At 41.7% G+C, this 20,806-nt stretch overlaps 2 protein-coding genes across 6 annotated transcripts in view; one reads left to right on the forward strand and one right to left on the reverse strand.

Moving 5' to 3' along the window:
* Positions 1 to 20,806, forward strand: part of CACNA1D (calcium voltage-gated channel subunit alpha1 D) — a 2,225,258-nt gene that overhangs the window by 2,119,323 nt on the left and 85,129 nt on the right. For 3 of the 5 annotated variants that reach the window (XM_069643624.1, XM_069643621.1, XM_069643622.1), the window contains exon 42: positions 6,014 to 6,040. The exons of the other annotated variants lie outside the window; for them this stretch is intronic. In XM_069643624.1, the coding sequence (XP_069499725.1) occupies positions 6,014 to 6,040 (27 nt within the window). The remainder of the gene's footprint in view (positions 1 to 6,013; positions 6,041 to 20,806) is intronic. 5 annotated transcript variants of the gene reach the window in all.
* The window catches only part of CHDH (choline dehydrogenase), a 1,156,730-nt gene continuing 1,149,555 nt past the window's right edge, over positions 13,632 to 20,806 (reverse strand). The window contains exon 8 of the mRNA XM_069643628.1: positions 13,632 to 17,110. Coding sequence (XP_069499729.1) covers positions 17,022 to 17,110 — 89 coding nt within the window. The 3' untranslated portion in view covers positions 13,632 to 17,021. The remainder of the gene's footprint in view (positions 17,111 to 20,806) is intronic.

A 20,806-nucleotide genomic window follows, 5' to 3' on the forward strand; every position in this document is an offset into this window, starting at 1 on the left:
GCTTCCCCATGTTCTTTTTTCCTGCTCCATCTAACTCATTCTGGGTTGCAAGTGGCCATGGTCAAGGGCTACTTAGCGGCTCTGTCAATCTTTAAGAGATCTCCGGATGAGGGATCATACTTCAAATTGCAGATTGTGGTACAATTTCTTAAAGGCTTCACAAATTTGTTTCCACTTATTCCCTTCATCGTGCCATCATGGGATTTAAATCTAGTACTAAGATGTCTTATGTGAGCTTCATTAGAGCCCTTATATTCGTGCTCTTTTAAGAATGCTCACCATGAAAACTTCCTTTTTTAGTAGCTATCACATCTGCTCATAGGGTAAGTGAGCTACAGGCATTGTCTTCCAAACCACCTTTCACATCCTTTTCCAAGGACAAGGTAATTCTAAGAGTTAGGTCATCTTTGCTTCCGAAAGTTGTTTCGTAGTTTCACCCTCACAGCGTATCTTGTTAACATCTTTTTATCCACCTCCTCATCCATCAAAGGAGGAGGAGAGACTACATTGCCTGGACTCTAACAGGGTGCTAAGCTAGTACATTACAAGAAAAGAAAGTATTTGTCAAGATGATCAGCTCTTCATTGGTTAGGCTGGTCAAAGATTAGGCTTGGCTGTCACAAAACAATCAATCTCTGGATGGATTGTCATGTACGTAACAGAATGTTACTCTTTGGCAGGAAAAGATTTGCCCGAAGGTTTGAAGGCGCATTCCACTAGCGGATGGGTGCTTCCTCAGCTCTGGAAAGAGGTGTGCCAGTGCGGGACATATGCACAGTGGCAACCTGGTTGTTGCTTCATAATTTCAGTACATTTTACTGTGTACATTCTTTATCAGGAGAGGAAGCCAAATTTGCCATAGCTGTCTTTCATAATATAAACAAATAGGTACATTTTTGGCACTCACTGTCTAAGTCGAATTGCTTTGGTAGTCTATCAAAGAAGAGGAATACGTGGGAGGACACAATCCATTCAAAGAACAAGTTACTTACCTGTGGTAACGTTCTTTCGAATGGATGTTCCTCCGAAGTATTCCTCATCGCCCTCCCATCCATCCCCTCTCGCTTGCCTAGAATTTCCGTGTTTACACCTTCCTTTCTTGCAACGTCAAGATTGTGTCCTCCTATGACACAGCATGTAAATTAAAGAAGGACAAAACTAAGAACTGAGGTAACGGTCAGCGCGTGTGCTTCATATACCAGCATCAATGTCAGGAGGGACGCTACGGAGGCCAATGAGGACCAAGTCTTGACTATGCACGATGCTCGACCCTATGAAATAAATTTCCGAAGCAAGTTGCAAGCAGACTTGAACATCAAAGATGAGGAATATGTGGGAGGGACATCCAGTCAAAAGAAAGTTATCACGGGTAAGTAACTTGTTCATCTCTGACATCTTATCCACCCTACTCGCACCACCTACTAAACTGGCATGCATCCTCCAGACAACCAATACTTTGTGTGCTTCTGCTGACTCCTTTGGTATGGAAACTTTGGTATGGAAACTGCTACACCCTCAACCTAGGTGTATCCCCTATGTACATGATTATGGTGCTTCACACATAGGTTTACACTTTATACATCATTTACATACATATATACAAACTCTCTACTGAAGCCTCGCCTTCATTCTTCAAAATAGCCACTGTTTTACATTGCTTCAATAAGCCATCTGCATAACTGCCATGCCAGCTCCAAACCAACTACTTTTAAACCATCAACCTAGATTTCTTCTCTCCCACTATTCAAACAAGTCTATGGTCTTCAACAGGGTCATTAGCTACTTTCAAAATCATAATTTCTGTGACCCTCTCCAATATAGATTACGCAAATATCATGCCTCTGAAATGGCTGTGACACACATCTATGATTTTCTGCCCTCTGCTCTCCACTCCACACTCTTTTCCATCCTCATGCTCCTGCTTTTCACACAGTAGGCTACCCTTCTCTCCTACTAACCCAATCTAAACTTTGCAATCCTGCCAACTGCTCTCACCTGGATGTCTTTGACCTTGCTTGAATTTCATTCTCTATATCCAGGAACAATAGCCGTTCTGATTCCACACCTTTCCAGAATGATGATCTGTCCTGGTCCCAATGCTCTTCACTCTTCACACCTCATCTCTCAGTAAGTTATTCTCATCCTTTGGTTTCTCCTACCACATCTTTGCATATCATGGCAAAATCCTCTTCTCTTGCTCCCCTAAACTCTCTCAGAGGATCTCTGCTAACCGTCACTGGATTGCACTCTGCAGTCTTATGCTCATCTCCTCTAAGATTGAAGTAATGTGTCTTCCAGCCCCCAACGTCCCTCCTCAACTCATTTTCTATATTCTCCTCACACCACCCCGTAAAGCACTAAACCTTAGGGTTCTCTACCATGGTGATTTGAAGCTCTTCCACTCCATCACCTCCAGAAACACTTTCACATGGATCAATCTCCTTAATATCTTCCCCCACTAAGAAGAATACTTGTCTTTACCCCAGTCCTTAGTTGCCTTGGCTACTGCTTAAGCTTTCTCCTAGGCCTCCCGCGCTACTCCTTTGCTCCCCTTGAAAAAATCCTCCACTGCACCACATGCACCTTGTACAAATGTCCCTGCTTCTCTCCCAACTCGCACCACTTTTCCACCGCCTGGTTAGACATACACAAGTCCCTTCACAAATGTCTTAATCTTGTCTTCAATACATTCATGGGCTTGCCCATGTCTACCTGACTGGTTGCAGCTTCTGCTACTCTTCACTCGTACCCTTTGATCTAGCACCCTTCTCAATGTGTCTATCCCTCAGCCACCCTGTGCACCCTCTCACTTTAACCCCCTTCATCTTCCTTAGTCATTCCACTGAAACTCCCATCCCCAGCATAAAAAACCATGAACGTTCAATTATTCAAGTTGGCCCTAAAGTTTCACCTCCTTCAACTTGAATGAGAACCAACCCTCTTGCTCAAGATTACATCCCTGAACCCACCATCCCTACTAGCACTGCACTTATTGTCACCTACTTGTAAATATTCCCCATAGCCATCTGACTATATGTCTGATCCATTGTGACCTTTTGTTCAAAACACATTGCCAAGAAGACCCAAGCAGTAAGGTAGCAGCTTGCTCTCTTCGCAAAGTCAATCTTTTCATCCCTGCACCAAGATAAGGCAACACCTACTCATATGCGGCCCAGATTTCACTGTCCCCTCTCAGAAAGCCTTCCAGCATGCTGCAGCATGCCTCATCAAAGGAGTGAGAAAATTCAACCATGTCGCTCCTAAACATAAGGAGCTGCCCTTGCAACCCCTACAAGTGCACATCATATTGAAGACAGCCTTCATCACTTACACAGAAGTTACAAGCAAAACACCACTTTACATGGTTGAGAGACTCCGCATCTCCAGAGGCCAGTGCACCATCAGAAACCACAAAATCTCCCAGCTCAAAACCAGAAACTGCAAAATAAACAGCCTTTTCCCAGTCTCTGGGACAAGCTACTAATGCAGATGAGACAGGCCTCCTACATTCTACACTGCCTGAAGAACCCAAAGATCCAACTTTCAAAGAACATCTTGCCAATTGCTGACTGCTCCACTCAACCCTATTTCTCCCTCTTTGGAGTTATCCTCCCAGCCCCCTCTCCTGCTCCCCGTATTTATCCCAGCACCTTTGCTACCGCTGCACCCTACTTGTAACCCCTTTGTACAGCTTCCCAATGCTTCCCAGGTAGGTTTGCACTTTATAAATCCCACACATAGTATCTGTCCCTGCTTAATTTCTTTGGTTCTATCTCCCCAACACCAAGGAAATTCTCCTGCAATCAACTGCACATAAGCCTTTTGTAAGGCACCTGCCCGCAGGGCTGCTCACCTACCGTTTAATGCTTTGTAAGTGATTCTAGTGGAAGCACCATGTCCTCAATAAATATAACACAATAAAAAACACAATATTCACATTAGATGTTTTGGTATTAGACCTAGGTGGCTTGGATGACTTCTCTAGTTATACGTTGCTGGCTCAGTGCTGTCGGGAGGTTCGGGCAGTGAACATTAAGTCATTATCTTCTCATCCATTTCTACTCTTCTAACAGTTTCCTCAAAGAGTGTGAAAGTCAAAAGCAGAAAAAGGAGCCTCCAAGTTATTTGTGAAGAACATAAAAACAGAAGAAAAAACGTGTGTATGATACTAAAGGAGACAATATTGATTCAAACAAAATCCTAGTCCTTCTTCTAGCTACTAGTGCAGATGATTTGGAAAATTGTGAATCTTTAAACATCGGGATCGTTTTTGGAGTCTTTGCCTGACAAAATACTTTCCTTTTAGTGCCACAAATGCTTTTTGCAGATAATTACAAATATTCTGCTCTGGCATTTCCTATTATTTTTCTTCAAGCCTATGCTTGAATTTTGTGATTTGTCATTGCTAATCGGAGCCTGGGATTCGCAATTGATTTCTCTGCATGGTTTATCAATCTGATGGATCCTACGTTTTACATGTGCCGGTGATGCTCATCCATTGCACATAGGATCTGCTTGCTTCATCGTCCCTAAGAGCAGGATACTGCGTTCGGACTTTTCCCTGCGGCTAACAGTTTTAAGCCACCTCAGTTGGTCAGTTTGTGGCAAGGATCCGTTGAAGACCGACTCTTCTTCAGTAATGTCTCATGCAGTAATGATTGTTAATAAGAACTATGTTAAAAAGTTTATGAATACTCATTAGCACCCGTGGTGGGATAGCCAGCCAATCAGGTTACTTGGATCATGGGCTGAATCCCACAGTCCAAACCAAGGTTCCAATCAACCTGATGGCTGCTCGCCCGCTCTCCCATGTTTCCTCCACTCTGCCCTCTCTTCTGCTCGGGTCTCTTTTTCCCATCCCACCTCTCTAACCCACTTATCTGAATCCTTTAGCAGCGGGCAACGCCACTGCTGCTGCTCTGTGTCCCTGCAGACCACCATGGAAATGGAAGAGGGCTTTGGAGGAAGCCCCGCCTTACAGCTCCGTGGCAGCCATCTTAAGTAAGTACTTCTATTTATGAACTGGACACCGGGAGGCATCCCTTTCATTTAAACATAATACATTGCTGTTAACACCCCAGGTTTCTGGATTCAAAACTCGGGGTGCTAATAGCAATAACACCCGATCTGGTGGCCCGGGTGGTAACAGACCCAGGGCCCATCGTTAAGGCACTCGCCAGGCTGTTAACACACAATCCGGGCTGCCAAACCGGGTGTTATTATGGCTTTCACCCCTGCTGTGAGGGAGGGACATGGCCGGTAATGGGGCCTCAGGGAGGGCTGAAGGCCGTTACTGACATGCCCCCCCCACAGTGGGGGTGAAAGGCATTTGCACCCCAGAGTTTATCTGATTTGCGAATGGTTTCTTTTTTTCCCTCGGGAGATTGGTTGCGTAAGTGACCCCAATCACCCTTCCATGTCTATGGTGGTGGATGAGAGCGGGAGAAGTGCCGGGATTGGAGCACAAAGCTCTGGACCAGCAGGTAAGTCGGGAAGGAGGGAAGGGGTATGGTTTGTATTGGGAGATGGGGGGCAACGGCAACAGGGGGAGACTTTCTGTTACCTCCCCACATTCCCCCCCAAAAAGATGGCACCACTCGGGGAAGGGCCTCGCGTGACTGAAAACAGCAGGCATAGAATGTGTATTCTCGCCCGCTGTTACAGCCGCCTGATTGGCTGTGTGTCATTCCCCAGGATTGAATGCTATATTAATGCTCAGTCCTACTCTTCATCACCTGTACCCTTGTGCACACTCCCTCCTTTGCAGTCTGTCTGTTCAGTTCAGGTTAGTCGTGCTAGGGTATACACTAAACTGACCTTCCGGCTTTGGATTTGAAAATGAGTGCATTCAGATCAAGTGGAGCAGCCAAAAGATTATTACAGGTTAGTAATTGACATATTAACTGACAATACTGTTTAATTAAATATGCTTTCACTGCTTTTAGACTTTGGCATGAAAAATATGCTGTCTCTAATGATATTTTCCTCACATTTGTTTGGCTTTCCTGGATAGAACACGCTACTACGAAACGTATATTAGGTATGGTCTTAAATACTATCCTTACAATGTGCATTTTTGTCAATTGAAATATGTTCATATTATTTAACTGTTCAGGACAGATTTCCATACGTATTTGTTTTTTTTGTTGTTGAGAATATCCATCCACTTCCGGCTTATAGCATATAGACATTACCAAATGAAAGCAACATTGTTTCATAGGTATGGTAATATGGCACCATAACCATTGAGGGATCCCATGACCTTTGACACTGTGCATACCGTAATTTCCTTTTACAGTCATTATTGCATACATTACTGACTACTTAATGTTTAGTAATAAGACAAAATTGTGCCCATTATTTAAATTCATGAAAATTGTAGTTTGGAATGCTTTAGTGTTGTATGCACCATTACAAAACATGTATGCACCATTACAAAAAATTCATATATTTGTTACTCTACACTTTCTAAAATGAAGAAACATATGTCTATTTTTTGCCATTTAATTTCCCAGATAGAAATCTTTTACTCATCAATCAGTGCATTGTGATCGCAAAGTTTAGGCTAAATAAGTGTTTGTGAACACGGAATTGCATTGTATTGTAAACCAGCTAGCCTGAAAAAACATATAGCTGATAATCTCTTGATATTGGATTCAGGAAGCGATTTGGTAAATATTTTTTAAGTTGGGGATCTCTATATCTTGGCCTGGTAATGCTTGTAATCATAGGATGTAACCGTAATGTGAAAGCGGAGACCAAGAGGTTGAGTGCAGTCGTGACAATCTACGTTGCGCAGGTGACTCGTTTGACTGCTGCACATTGGCTATTCAAAATAAGTCCTCTAGCGCGGAGCGCAGGAGGTTGGGTGCAGTCGTGGAAGTATGGGTGGGCTCTTACCCTGCATCGTTGAGGGTAAGCCTTATTCTATTAACATCTTTAGTGTTTGCTGAGCCGCCCGTCAAGTAGTGTTGGTTGTCCACAAGGGGGAAGGGCTAGTAACTTTATAAAGATAGGCTGGTTTTTGCAAATTAAGAAGTAAATCAGCACACACATTCCCTGTCGTCCTGAACAATAAACTATCCTCTGTACCCACCATGATCGCTTCCTCATACTCTGGAAGCCTTTGCATATGGATACAAACCTATGCCTATGAGATCTCTTTCCTCACAGCCCATCAAATCGTCTGACCCCTCTGCGATGGGAACTCACTCCTCATTCATTGCATTGAATTTTGTGCTGAATTCACTTATGAATTTATACGAGAATATTTGTGTGAAATTCAAAGCACAGGAGTCCCTGCACTCAATGAACACAATGTTCATCTTTTTAGAAGGGTTTGTGCTAAAAACCTATGTGAACTAGACCCAAGTGTGGGTGTAAAGGCAACTGAAATAGAACACAGCTCTTTTAGTCATTTTGGGTCATACTGCCCAAGCCAATTAGACATGTCCCCTTAGCTTCACTCCTGGTGGCCATCTTCAGATTTTTTACTGCACATTATGTTGGGAGTCCACGTGAAATCTCTCTTCAGATATTTGACGATTTTGTCTATTTTGATTTTATTTTTTTCGATAAATCCATCTGGTTTGGAGCGTCTCGCTTCTCGACGGCTGGTGTGAATGCTCGGCCTATTCTCAGGGTTGCTGTACTGCTTCCGTTCCATTTGGGGCCTTGAGGAGAAACATAACAACTAATGACCTACGCCAGGTAGAATTCACATCAGATTTTGGAAATGGCAGAGTGATTATCCATTTTGCATTTAACTTATTGGCATACAATTTATTAGATAAAGCGTCTTTGTTGTTATCCCTGGGGTATCATGTGTACTCTCCGGGTATGGCTAGGAAAGTCCCCCACAAGCACTTTTAAATCCGCAATGGACTCATGGGAGAAGAAAGATCCCACCAACACTTTCCTGATTTGTCTGAACAAAAACAGGACTTATAAGCAGACTGTACGTCCTACTTCAGTGCAACGTGTAAGTATGATGAGGATAAAAACAATGCAGTGGCTACAGCTCTCTAGGGTAGAGCCGATGGTCCCAAACAGACTCAGAGGAACTGGAATCAATCCAATCCAATCCAAACCAGACTCAAATGACAAAGTAGACAAAGTGTGCAGCAAAACACAGCTGTATTATCATCCAAATAAAGCAGGGCCAGCATACAAGCAGTCAAATCTTGTGACTATTGAAATATCAATTAAAAACAACAGCTTAAATACTACAGATGTGTCATCGGTGACATCATAACATAATCTCAGTTTACAAAAACATACTCGACTGGGGATAGGTTAGTGAGCTTGGCTATATATGGCTTCTATAAGGTTAAACATTTGATTGGGTTAAAGATATCTAATGGCTTCATCTGGGACCACCACTTTATTGATTGAAGTAAAATTTTATCACCTCACCGACAAGGAATTGTTTAGCATATTACTTGATGGGCGACATGACTCTAAGGATTTTGATAGGTTGGCAGATTGCTTACCAACCATGGACACTTGGCAGGTCATCAGGTTATGATCCAAACATATAGAGTAGGGGGAGAGAGGCCCATGGAACATTCTTCCTCCAATTAAAGGTTACCATCCCTCATTCTCAGGCCATGAGACCGGGCAATCCCTTTGTACTTGGCCTTGTGTGGCGTCTCATGTCTACGTGCATATGTAGGGATTACAGTAGGTGTATTATCAATGTTGGCTTCTAATGAATAGTCAGTGTTCTCCAATTAAGGGTCACATGTTACGAGACTGTCTAAGAAATGGTATTGCCTCCTATCCTTCATTGAGTCTTTTGGCTTACTGTGTTACTGCACCTGGCTAACAAAGACTAGTTGGATTCTTATAAAACATGAACTAATCTGGGGGTATCCTGCTTGTGTCTTGGGAACTGCTGTCTCATGCCTTTGTTCCGGCATGCCTATCCTCCCTATTTCATTCTAACCTTGGCTATATTTGCCAGCTACCGCCTGAGTTCTGCATAGATTTGTATTTATGTGGATTCAGCCTTTTTAGTTTTACTGAGGCTGTGAAGCCTGTTCTCATTCAGAGACGTGCTGTGACTTCTATTCTTCATATCTGTGGATGCTATGTTACTTTTCTTCATGTCTAAATACATATATTGCCTATTGTTCATTTTCTTCATGTGGAGTATATATGTGCTTCATGTCTAATGCATGAACTTGTTCCTGCTACACCGTTAGTTTGGCTGCTTTTGCCATCTTCAGCTTAAATTGTTTCTATGTCCTGTTGCGCCTGCCTGGGATAAGGGTGGAACGGTTGCCTCAGTAAGTAACATTTATCACCTCTGTGGTATAGGGCCAGGGGAGTGGCAGAAGCCATAGATGACGTATTCATCTGCCTTCCAACAAGGATGGCAGAACTCAAGTGTCTATTTTATTTCCTGGAATAGTCAGACTATACCCATTTCCACAATCACAACCAAAATTCAGTTAATTTAACAAAATGTGACATTGGCTAATCGACAAGCCTATGTTGGATGGGTTTTCAATGTTTCATCAAACGGCTATGAGAGGACCAATGGATAGATTGAAAGGGAGCCTTCTTATTGCTATACATTTGAAGAGACCAGTGCTAATTACTCATTTGCTTCTGAATTAAATTTGTATTCTTGCAATAAACCTTGACTGGAAGGTGGACACGAGTGTGCCAAGGTGGGATTGCCTAGTAATGAACACATTGGAATCCTATGGCTATCTCTACAAATGTTTTTTAACATTAGTAAATGTATTGAATCTTGGTCTAATGCATTGAAGGAGGAAATTATAGTGGCAGGAGACTTTAATGCCTATGGTCTTCACTCCAAGGCTAATAGAGATACCTCTTATCAGGCAGCCTCCAAAAAAAGGGGAACCATCTTGTATGATTGATGGGGTTTCACCATGCTGAACAGTACATTTAAATTCGATATTCCACCCCGATCCACTTGGTTCAAAGGACAGTATTCCTCAATTATTGATTATATTTTCCAGCATTTTTATTTGACTTTTGTGAAGATTTCAATATTATAGATGCTAAAGCCAGTGACCACTGGGCTGTCCGGGTTAACATTTAACAGCAATGTAAGACAGGAAGTATCCATAGTTGGTATGCCGCTCATAGTAAACAACTAGGTCACTAGAGTTACTGGAACCCTTACAATGTGACAAAATATAATGACAAGCTTGAAGACATTTTAAGAAAGAATGCAGAGATATTGGTGGAACCTAAAAACTTGAATTAGCTATAAACTATTTGACTAAATCCTTCTCCAAAAAAGGCCCTGAAAGGCCCACATTTTAGAATACTTCCTAATGTTCATTGTCCAGATCAGGAAGTACGGGAAAGAAAGAGAATTGTCAGACTGAAACTGAGGTCTCTCGGGAGACATAATACTGTGAACTCACCTGAGGCAACAAAAAAGCCTGAAAGAGGACTACAGAAAAAGGCTCCCACAAAAGTATGCTGAAAACATGTTGCACCTTGTCTGCCCCAAAAAGGGTCAACGGTTCTGGGCATTAATTAATAATCAACCTGAGTGGCTATTATATACTAAAACCAATGCAATTCAGGAAGCCATATTGAAAAGCCATTTTGCCCAGATCTACCTCAAAGTCCTAATTCTATCATTCATTCGAGAAGCGTAAGGCAGCTTGGTTCTTATAAAATGATCACAAGGATATTTTACAAGCCATCCGAAAAGCCAAACTATCTTGGGTGCTCAGACCAAATGGCCATGTAGTGGTAACCCTTGAAGCCAATACACACTCATGGTCATACATTCTGTACACATCGTTTTCTTCTGTGCTGCAGCTTCAATGTACACCTAGCTCTTGAAAGATCTCCTTGCTAGTACAGATCTTTAACAAAGGGGACAGAGAGATTCACTCTAATTACAGAATGATTGTTCTTATAGACATTGCTAGCAAAATCTGTTCTTCCGTTACTCTTAAAAACTTGGAAAAATTGATGACCTTGGCTAAAATCGGAGACATTAGCCAATCATGTTCTAGGAAGGGTCTTGGTACTTTTTCTTAATACATTATGTCATGTCTATTCTTCAACAAAGGGCAAAAATGACTGCCATGCCTCTTTACCTTGCATTAGTTGATTTGACCAGTGCTTTTGATATGGTAAACCATGAGCGAAATTATGGGGAAACATTGATAGGCTGGGTTGTCTTAAATCACTCAAATTTTATCAAATATTTGCACTCTGATACACAAGTGCAAGTCTGCTTAATCCAGAAAGATGAGATGTTTGGAAGACGTTATAACTACAGGAGATTGAGACAGGGTTGTGTACTGGCGCCAGCCCTGTTTAACATCTATTTACCTCAGGGTTCGCTGCGCTATATAAATGAATAAACTAAACTGATCTGAGTAGTAGGCTGGCCCCAGAGCGCTTCTTTTACCACATTAAGCATCTCGTCTATGTGGATGATCTTGTCCTGTTGGATGCAATTCCTATTGATCTACAAAGTTCTTTGGAATGTTTTGTAACTATATAAGGGAATTAGACCTAGAACTTAATGCTCTTAAGACAAAAAGTATTATCCTGGAGCCAAGAGGTAAAAAAACAAATACATTTCCGTGGATTTTAGGAAGCAAAAATTGGAACAGCTGACTTCTGTGTTGTATTTGTGAGTACCTATTAGACATTGTAGCCCGAAAAGACCTGTGAAAGGATACAGAGCTATGGTTACTGCCTATGCAACCAAGCTCTGCAAAATATATCTTAAATATGGGAGATTTTCCATAAGGCAGCATTGCTCCCTTATTATATATGGAGCTCAATCTAGTTGTGCATTTATTCCTTGGATTCGGATTGAGGGAGGTATTTGGAAACATACCCTATATGTATTTATCCAAAAGTGCCCTCACAGCTAAAATACGGTTTGAATTGTATCTGCTCTCGTATGTTGTAAATACGTGGAAAACATTTGCTATATTTGCAAATATTTTGTTGCCGCCACCAGAGTCACTGTATTGCATATTCAATGAACTTCTGATCAAGTCCTTAAGTAAGATCGTAAACAAGTGGATTACAGACTAGTGTAGGCAAACCCTGGAAAGCCTCCATTCTTCCTCACCCAAGTAAGTAGAAAATACACTCCTCGTGAAGCGTACATTATGCAGGATGGACTGCATTTGGACCATTGAGTCGTGTAAATCATACAGACTCTATTCTTATATCACCATAATAGAGAAACCTCTTAATACTCTTCCTCCATATTTAATTCAATTACCTGACAGGTGGGAGTGAGTAAGCTTCTTTTGATTACGTCTGAACCTTATGCCCACGAGGGAAATTATGTGAATTTGCTTAAACATGAAGCAGAAAGAGTGTAGATTCTGCAGGGAGAAGGATAAGATAGCATCTTTAGAATGTTTATTTATTGACTGCCCTCCTCTAATGCCTATTCGGCATGCATATTTCACTTTATTTGTATACATTTTTACACCGAATACTCTTATAAACCTTTGGTATCATGTTTTAGGGGGTGCTAATACTCATTTAGCAATTGAAGCCCTGAAATTTGCACAATGAATACTCAACAGCAACTGATCCATTTCTTTTATGAATTTATATTTCATTAGCTAACTGTGCTTTTAACTATATGTGTGTAGAGGTAATTGTATGTATTTGTATTTATTGTGATTCTGCATTTTGTGTGTTTTTTTTTTTACAAATTGTTACATGTATGTTATATATTTTTGGTAAAAGGTCAAAGATTAGATCATAATACAGAAAAATGTAAAAGTATGCAGATCATTTGTGATTAAATATCCCCAACTAGCAGTAAGAAGTGTGTGAAAGACTCTTTCTTCCCTGACTATGTTCAGGTGACTGACCCACACTGCAGCACAGTAGCAGGAAGAAATTGTAGAAAAAGAAAACAGGAAGGGCTCTTATTGGTGAATGGGAGTGGAGTCTGATGGTGGTCAGGGAAGTATATCCATGGAGAGCCCAGGTGTGCCGCCTGAGCTGTCGAGTCAGTGGTGCACAGGTGTAAAGTCTCCCTGCAGCAGCAGGGGGAAGAGACCAACCACTACATGACCTCTGGGTGAAGTGACGGTGTGAGACAGAGGCATAGAAGTGGCGCCAAATACTGAGGCCTAGCAGAGATATGAAATGCGATGGAGAGAATACTGAACAGACGAAGAAAGCATGACAGAATGAACCGAGAAGATGGTGAGGGATCGCAGACGAACACCATGCTCAAGAGTGTCAGACCTGGGAGAGGGCCACAGCACAGAGAAAAATCATCCAAGTCCAAACCCAGATAGAGCTCATTGGTAGATTAAGGAGAAATGCTGCATTTCGGAACTTGATACAAGAGCTGCTGGAGTGCGTTAGGTGACTCAGAATGAGGAGAAATATTGCATGCAGAATTTGGGTTCTGAGTTTTGTGAGCTCATTAAGAGACTGAGAATAAGGAGAAATGCTGTATGCTGAAACTTCATGACATAATTCCTAGGACGAGCATTAAGAAAATGAACACTTGGAGAAATGTAACATGCAGCACCCTGAAGGTAAGATGAAATGTTTTATGCATGAACTTGAAATCAGAGTTTTTTTTTTAAATTGACAAACCGTGCTTGGGAATAAACATTGCATGCTGGAACTTCAAGACAAAGGGTATTTATTTTTTTGGGTTCATTATAAACCTTTACAAAATTCAGAAAAGAAGTTTTTCAATTACAAAATTACAGTTACCTAACAACCTTAGAAAGAAAAAACATTCACATTTCCTAGAATAAAAATGTACAAAACATGTGTACCGTACATTTCTCACATATGTCACATAAAACCAAAGGAGTTTCACAACGTTGCTTAAAAGTAACTAACAAAATTAAAAAATGTATTAGCACAAATCACAGATGTTTTTCAAAAAAGCTGTTACACGAACATTTAAAGTTAAGTTCCCATGCAACATTAGATACCATAATTGTTCTCTATTAACAGAGAAAGTTGATTTAACAAATTGTGCAAAGTATGTAATCCTTTGAAAGGAGAGGGCAGGTCAAATAAGTATGATGTGTTCAAGTGTTTTATGAATTCCCCCAATTTTACAGTATCTACACCATTTCTGTGTTTCATATAACTTGCTTTTAATATTTATTATCTGATTCGTATGCATCACGTTCATCCTAAAAAGCATATATTCATTGCATATATTCGCCTGCTTGGATACTTCATCACATAGCCCTCCATTACAGGAAAAGATTTCCAGAGCGAATAAGCCTGATAATATAGTTTTGATTCAGATATTGTAGTCATGTTATATTGCCAGTCATTACCTCTCAGTATTGTTTTTAATCTTATCAGGATTATTCAACAATGTAGTAGCAGACATCCCCAATTTTTGCATTGAATCCTCAGCCTCCATTTTCAATTTATTCATAAAGTCACATGACATTTCAACTCCAGCGGACGCATATAGATCCTTATCTCTATTGATTGTGCATTTCCTCCATAATAATGGTCTTTTCCAAATTACAAGAGATTTTAAAGATTGAAGACCAAATTCATTTCGAATGAGATCAATTGGGACACATTTAGGAAGGAAAAACAGAATACCTCTCCATATTATGCCCTCCAACACCTTTAGATGATGCATAAACTCGAAAGCAACAAATCCCAAGCCATATAATAACCTTGGGAGAACTTTCATAATATAGAATTCTCTCAGCGGTGTCATGGATAATTTTCCATATTTTATTCCTATAATGCACATTTGCCGTATTGCTATTTCTGCTTTTAGCTTCAGTTTAGCTTCAGCTGGTCTTTAATGAGAGCTATCAAGCCAGTTCCAGAGAAATAGTAATCCAGATATTTTAAGGCACTTTGACATTTAATATGTTTGCCTTTGCAATACCATGTTTATGAGACTTGGCTATTTTTTGGTTTACCCATACGTAAAAAGATGGTTTTCGTAGGATTTATTTTTAGATGTAACTCGCTAACAAATTTCTCAAATTCCTTAATCAAGCATTGTAAACCAACCTTAGTGTTATCTAGTAACAATAAATCATCCTCGTGGGCAATCCAGCCAATGCGGACATCACTCAGTTTTGGCAAGACTAAACCTTTGTTTGCCAAAGCTCTTTCTGCTCCACTTACATAGAGATTAAATAAAGTGGGAGCTAACATACAGCCTTGTCTTAAGCTGTTGGTAATAAATATCTCGGTTGACAGCAGTCCCTCTGAATTTAAGCAAACCTTTAGTCTTGTATCTGAGTATAAGGCTATAACTATCTCCAACAAATGTTTTGTCATGCCCAAATCGCGCAACTTTCTCATAAAGTCGGTCGATCTACCAGATCGAATGCCATGCTAAGATCCATTGAGGCAATAAAAGTAGGCCTCGCACCCTTTTGCATCACTTTATTTTGCAGACAGCGTAAAATCAAACCCCCACAGTATGTACCAATATTTTTTTTAAACCTTTTAAGGTCCAGTATTTGATTTGCATTGATCCATATCTGGATATCAGCTAATACCAATGACGCAAACATTTTAGAACCTGGATCCGCAATTGCGATGGCTCTATAGCTAAGAGGAGTTAAGCATGGGCCTTTTAAAAAAGCTGGTAGGACAATAGACACTCTCCACGATTGTGGTATAATCTTGGTTTTTAAAACATTGTTATAGAGACTACAGAGTACTCTAGCCCAGTATAAAGAAGTAAACTTCAAAACTTTGTTGGATAAATTGTTAGGACCTGGAGCGCCAGCATTTTTCGATCTCATAATTAGTCTGGACACCGTATCGATTGAGTTGTCCAATGTCCATTCCAATTTGTCCTCGAAAGCAATCTTCGGGATCTTAGCACTGTATCCATAAATGCTAGAAAAATGACCCAACCATGCCCCTTCCGAAATTGGATTTAAACTGAAATCTTTCTGGGTATGTTGTAAACTGTTAATAAGATTCCAGAAATTGGATGAGATGTATCCCTTCAATAAGTTCAGCATACCTGTTCCATTCAATTGAGACCTTCTGCCTCTATGACTAATCCACCAATTCTTGTAATGTTGTTTTTTTAAAAATCATATTCAATATATAAGGGTCATGCTTCCCCTGTTTTTGAAGTAGCCGTATCTCTTTCCGGATGACTGCTTTCTGTTCATATACCTCAATGTCAGTATTATGCCTGTATATTATCTTAGGGGTATTTCTTTCAGTCGAATTTCCTTCAATATCTTGAATAGTTTTGCTTATATATGAAGCAAAATTCATAACTGAATATCTCTGCACACGTTGAGTTAGGGGGGACATACCATATTCATTAATCATAGTAGATGTAGACCTAACAATTTTGTTGTGCGTCCATTTAATTCTATTACCTTTTGGGGTTTATCAAAACATCCTTTACTACAAACATCTGCATACATTTGCTCAATTCTCCTAAGAGGAAAATATAATCTATTATCGAGGCATTACCCCTATCTTTCCAAGTATGTTGCTCGTTTTGAACCAATTCTAAGCCCCAGATCTCCCCAAAATGTAGCCATAATGCACCTCTGAGTTTGGAATTCCCACCCTTTGGAGTGCAAGTGTCAATGCTAGTTCTTAGAACTTCACCCACAACCCGGTCAACATTCAAGTCGGCCACTATAAAAATGTTCCCCCCTAAGTTAGCATAAAGCCACAGATCCATCTTCATCCCAAGGTTTTTAAGTTCAATCTCAAACTGTTGATCAGAATGCTCCATAGGGTTCCAATATACATTGGCAATTAGTAATGAGAAGCCTCCGCCCGAAACCCCAACCCTAAAGGTTACTATTAACATGGATTGCAAGATACACCATTCGTCCTTTTTTTCAGTTTGAATTTAATCCTTATAAGTGAGTAATAAGCCTCTCTTGGGATGCCCCTTTATACCACCAGTTGCACAAATTTCAACCATTTGGAAGCCATCCCAATACAGCTCCCCCATCAATTTCTCATTATTCATTAGATGGTAGCATCCGCGAAAGTTCCAGCTTACAAACCTCAATTTGTTGGGTATGCTAGAGAGGTTTCCCCAGCTGTTTTAGAGTGTTAATCGATTCTCTTAGTGAAAGGGCTAACCACCTCCAAACTTGTTTGTCAGGGTTCCCTGCATAGAAAAAGATTATAACAAATGTTAAGAATATGAACTTTAAAAGTAATACTATGCATTCCTGCGCTTGCAGGGAAAGATGATAGAACAAGGTGTTAAGCAGAAGCTGTGGGCACCTAATAGAAGATGTTTTCTGAATTACATTTTGCAGTAATGTTTTTACTGCATGCGATAATTACATTTTTCCATCTGTGTTTTGTGTTGCTGCCCTATAGAACATATACCCATGATTTACCACATTCAGTCTACTAATGTAAAGGTCATGACAAATCTATATGCCTGGTATATATGATATATGATATGGCATTTATAACGTGCCCATACACAAGTGTTTCGAGGCGCAACGAGGCAAGGGAGGGAGAACAGAGGGAAGACAGACAACGATCTTACTAGGCCAGGTGTCATTCAGATCGCACAAGTGCATGGGAAGGTGGAAAGGGAAAAGTGTGTGGGGGAGTGAGAGGGGAAAGTGCAATGCATGGGATAGTAGAATAAATAAGATAATAGAATGGCCAGATGGTGGCAAGTGCAAGGTAAGAGCAGACATAAGTGCTGGTAGGGGGACTGTAGGGATACAGAACAACAGTCCCCAGGTGCGGGGGTTGCCAGGGAGGCAGTGCAGGTGTGCAATTGGCGTGGCTTGTGCCCAGGATCAGAAAGGGTGGCCAGGTAACCAGTGCAGGTCCAACCAGGAATTCAGCAGGGGAGTGGGGGAGAGAAAGCAGAAGCAAAGAGGAAGGTTTTGAGGTGCTTCTGGAACCGGAGATGGTTCTTCTCAAGTTTCAGGGAGGCAGGAAGGCTGTTCCAGAGGGAGGCCCCTGCCGAAGAGAGAGATCTACCACCAACTCGTTGCTTGGAGAAGTGACTGACCCTGAGGGAGTTGGAGGCGGATGAGCGAAGAGCTCGGGAAGGAAGATGTTTGGGGAGAGAGAGTTGAAGGTATTGCGGCACCAGGCCCCAGAAGGCCTCGTGGACAATGCAGAGGGTTTTGAACTTAATCCTCGCAGCCACTGGGAGCCAGTTCAGAGATTTTAGTCCTGGAGAGATACGGTCTCTGGGCTTGAGGCCAAGGACAAGTCTCGCAGTTCTGTTCTGGATAAGTTGCAGAGGGCGGAGAGTAGAGGCAGGCAGATTTAGATAGAGGCTGTTACAATAGTCCAGTTTAGAGAGAACCAGGGCTCTGGAGACAATGAGCTTCTGGGGGAAGGAGAGGAAAGGAAGAATACCTCTGAGGACAAGTTTGCAGTGTACTTGTCCATGTTTAAGTGGCAATGGAAAATATTCAATACTGACTTTCTAAAAGATGGCAGGTCCAGCAGCTGGTAGTGCCTTTTCCCATTCCCAGTAAGGTTATTGTCTGCGATAAAGAAGCTCTTGGTTCAACAAAATATGGCCCCAATTTCCAAAGTCTTTCCTCCCCTGATATCACATTGGTAAAGACAGATTGTAGTGAGGGGTCCTTTCTTTGAGCTGCTGCAAAATCTGTGCAAAGGGGAAGATGGCCACTATATTGTTGGGAAGTACGCGGGGACTCCCTATCACTCAGAACTTGGGAGGGTTGGTGATTCTTATTTTGGGATTTTAGCGAGGAATAGGTGAACCCCTTAGGTATGGCTGAGACCAGTAGTTTCAAGTACCATAATTGGAAGGTACTGTTCACATATAATTTGTGCTTTCGGGTCCTTTGTTCTATGAAAGTCTTGTCACTAGGATTGAATAGAAGCACCTTGACCTCCTCCCGATGTCCCAATCTTTTACACCAACCCCCAGGTATCTGCCATACTTAAGGGTGGGCCCTGATTGGCTCTAATCTTACCAACAGTTCCCTCGGGAAACTGCACCCATAACCTAGTAGGTTCTGAGAGGAACTTCCAAATCTTCAATACAGAAGAGGCTAAATGCAGCAGCTCATGTGGTATCTTTGGTAGGGTTGCAAGACCATGACCCAATTGTTTTGACCTTTAAGAGTTGCGTGGGATGCCTACTTGGATCCCACTTCCAACACTGTCTGTCATGATGCAAAGTGGACTTCACATAGGACGCAAGTAAGGGATTTGGTTTGTAGTGTTTTGCTCGGGACTATGAACAAAATTGGGCTACTCAAAAGGGTTGTGATAATGGCTACCATGTAGGATGTTTTAACTGGGCGATATCTGAGGAGAATTTCCCACCCAGCTCAAACGAGGTGCGCACAATTCTCCTTTATTTAATAAAGTTATTTTATGAATCTGGGACCCCAATTCACTATAAATGATTCCTTACAGCTTCCCTCCCCTTTCATAACAAGAAATGAATCATTATCAAGAAAATATGTTACACTTCTATTAACTCTAATTGCAATGATTAAAAATGAATGAAAATGCTAGTCACTTCAGTTTTCAATGCTACAGTCTGTTACTTTTGTAACATGCACATCACCATAGGTATCTGTACATTTAATTCACTGTGTGAACACATGCAGCATGAAATATATGCCTGAGAATCCAGGAGGAGTCTTTCATTTGTGAAAAACAACAAAGTAGTTAAAATATCCATACCTATCCAACTCTTGCTACTTCCCCTTTATTCAAAATAGATACCACCCCACCCCCCTGCCCCCCTTACTCGATTTACCTTTCAGAATTTCAACAGCATTTTAACCAACTATTGGACCTTCGGGTATGTGAATGGCTGTAGAAAAGAAAAGGTATTTCAATGGATTGCTTTTCTCCCACAGATTCCTCATCTGATATATATCCTCATCCATCTCTGCTCCTCTGAAACATTTTCGACAGGGGATGTAGTGGACCTTGACTCGGCCATCGATACGTCTTGCTTGGTGCTCAATCGTCGGCTCCGGACGTGATGTCAAGCTTTCGGGCTCGATGACGAAAAAGGCTCAGAAACCATTGATGCCTGGCACTTCTCAAGAGCGTCGATAGGCTGACGTTTTTAACGTCACAGCAATACCCAGCCCCGACTGATCCTTCGTTCCTCTCTCCAGGTAGGGATTCTTCGAGTCCATGGCATCGATTTTCGACGCCGACCAGGGCCATGACAGGACATCGATCCCATGTATACACGGTCGGGAGGTGTCAATTTCTTGGGTGACCAAGCAGACCTTTTGGCATTAGCCCAAGGGTTGCACAATGCCAGCAGCCTGTACATGTCCCCAGGGGTTACACAATGCCAGCAGCCTGTACACATCTCCAGTTGTGGAACTTCAGCAGGGTAAACCCTACACCTACACCCATGCTAAGTTTAGGGGTCTGGTCCAAAGGGTAGAAGACAGCCTAGGTTTGAAGTCTTCTTCAGCGCCTGTTCACGGCTATGAATTGAGACATATTAAATGAAGGTCCTTTGACAGAGCATCACATGCCACTTAATCCAGCAATTACAGACCCCCTAGCCTCCTTGTGGCAACATCCCTGCTCCATTCCCCCAGTCAACTCTAACTTTACAGGGGAAGTATAGGCCGGCAAGAGAAGATCCATCTTTCCTGGCTTCTCACCCTTCTCCAGAAGGGCTTGTTGTGCAGGCAGCCGCAATCACTACCAGACCTGCAGCATCCACTTCGAATCTGCCTCCGGACAGGGAAGGCAAAAGGTTTGATGCAATGGCCAAGAAGGTCTTTACTTCTGGCAGCATGTGGATTTGCAAAATATTCCTTTGGTTTATGGAAAGCTGTGGAGCAGGCAGCGCAAAACATCCCTG

This window comes from Ambystoma mexicanum, chromosome 2p, assembly GCF_040938575.1.
Source record: "Ambystoma mexicanum isolate Mex_15411 chromosome 2p, UKY_AmexF1_1, whole genome shotgun sequence".
Taxonomy (NCBI): Eukaryota; Metazoa; Chordata; class Amphibia; order Caudata; family Ambystomatidae; genus Ambystoma; species Ambystoma mexicanum.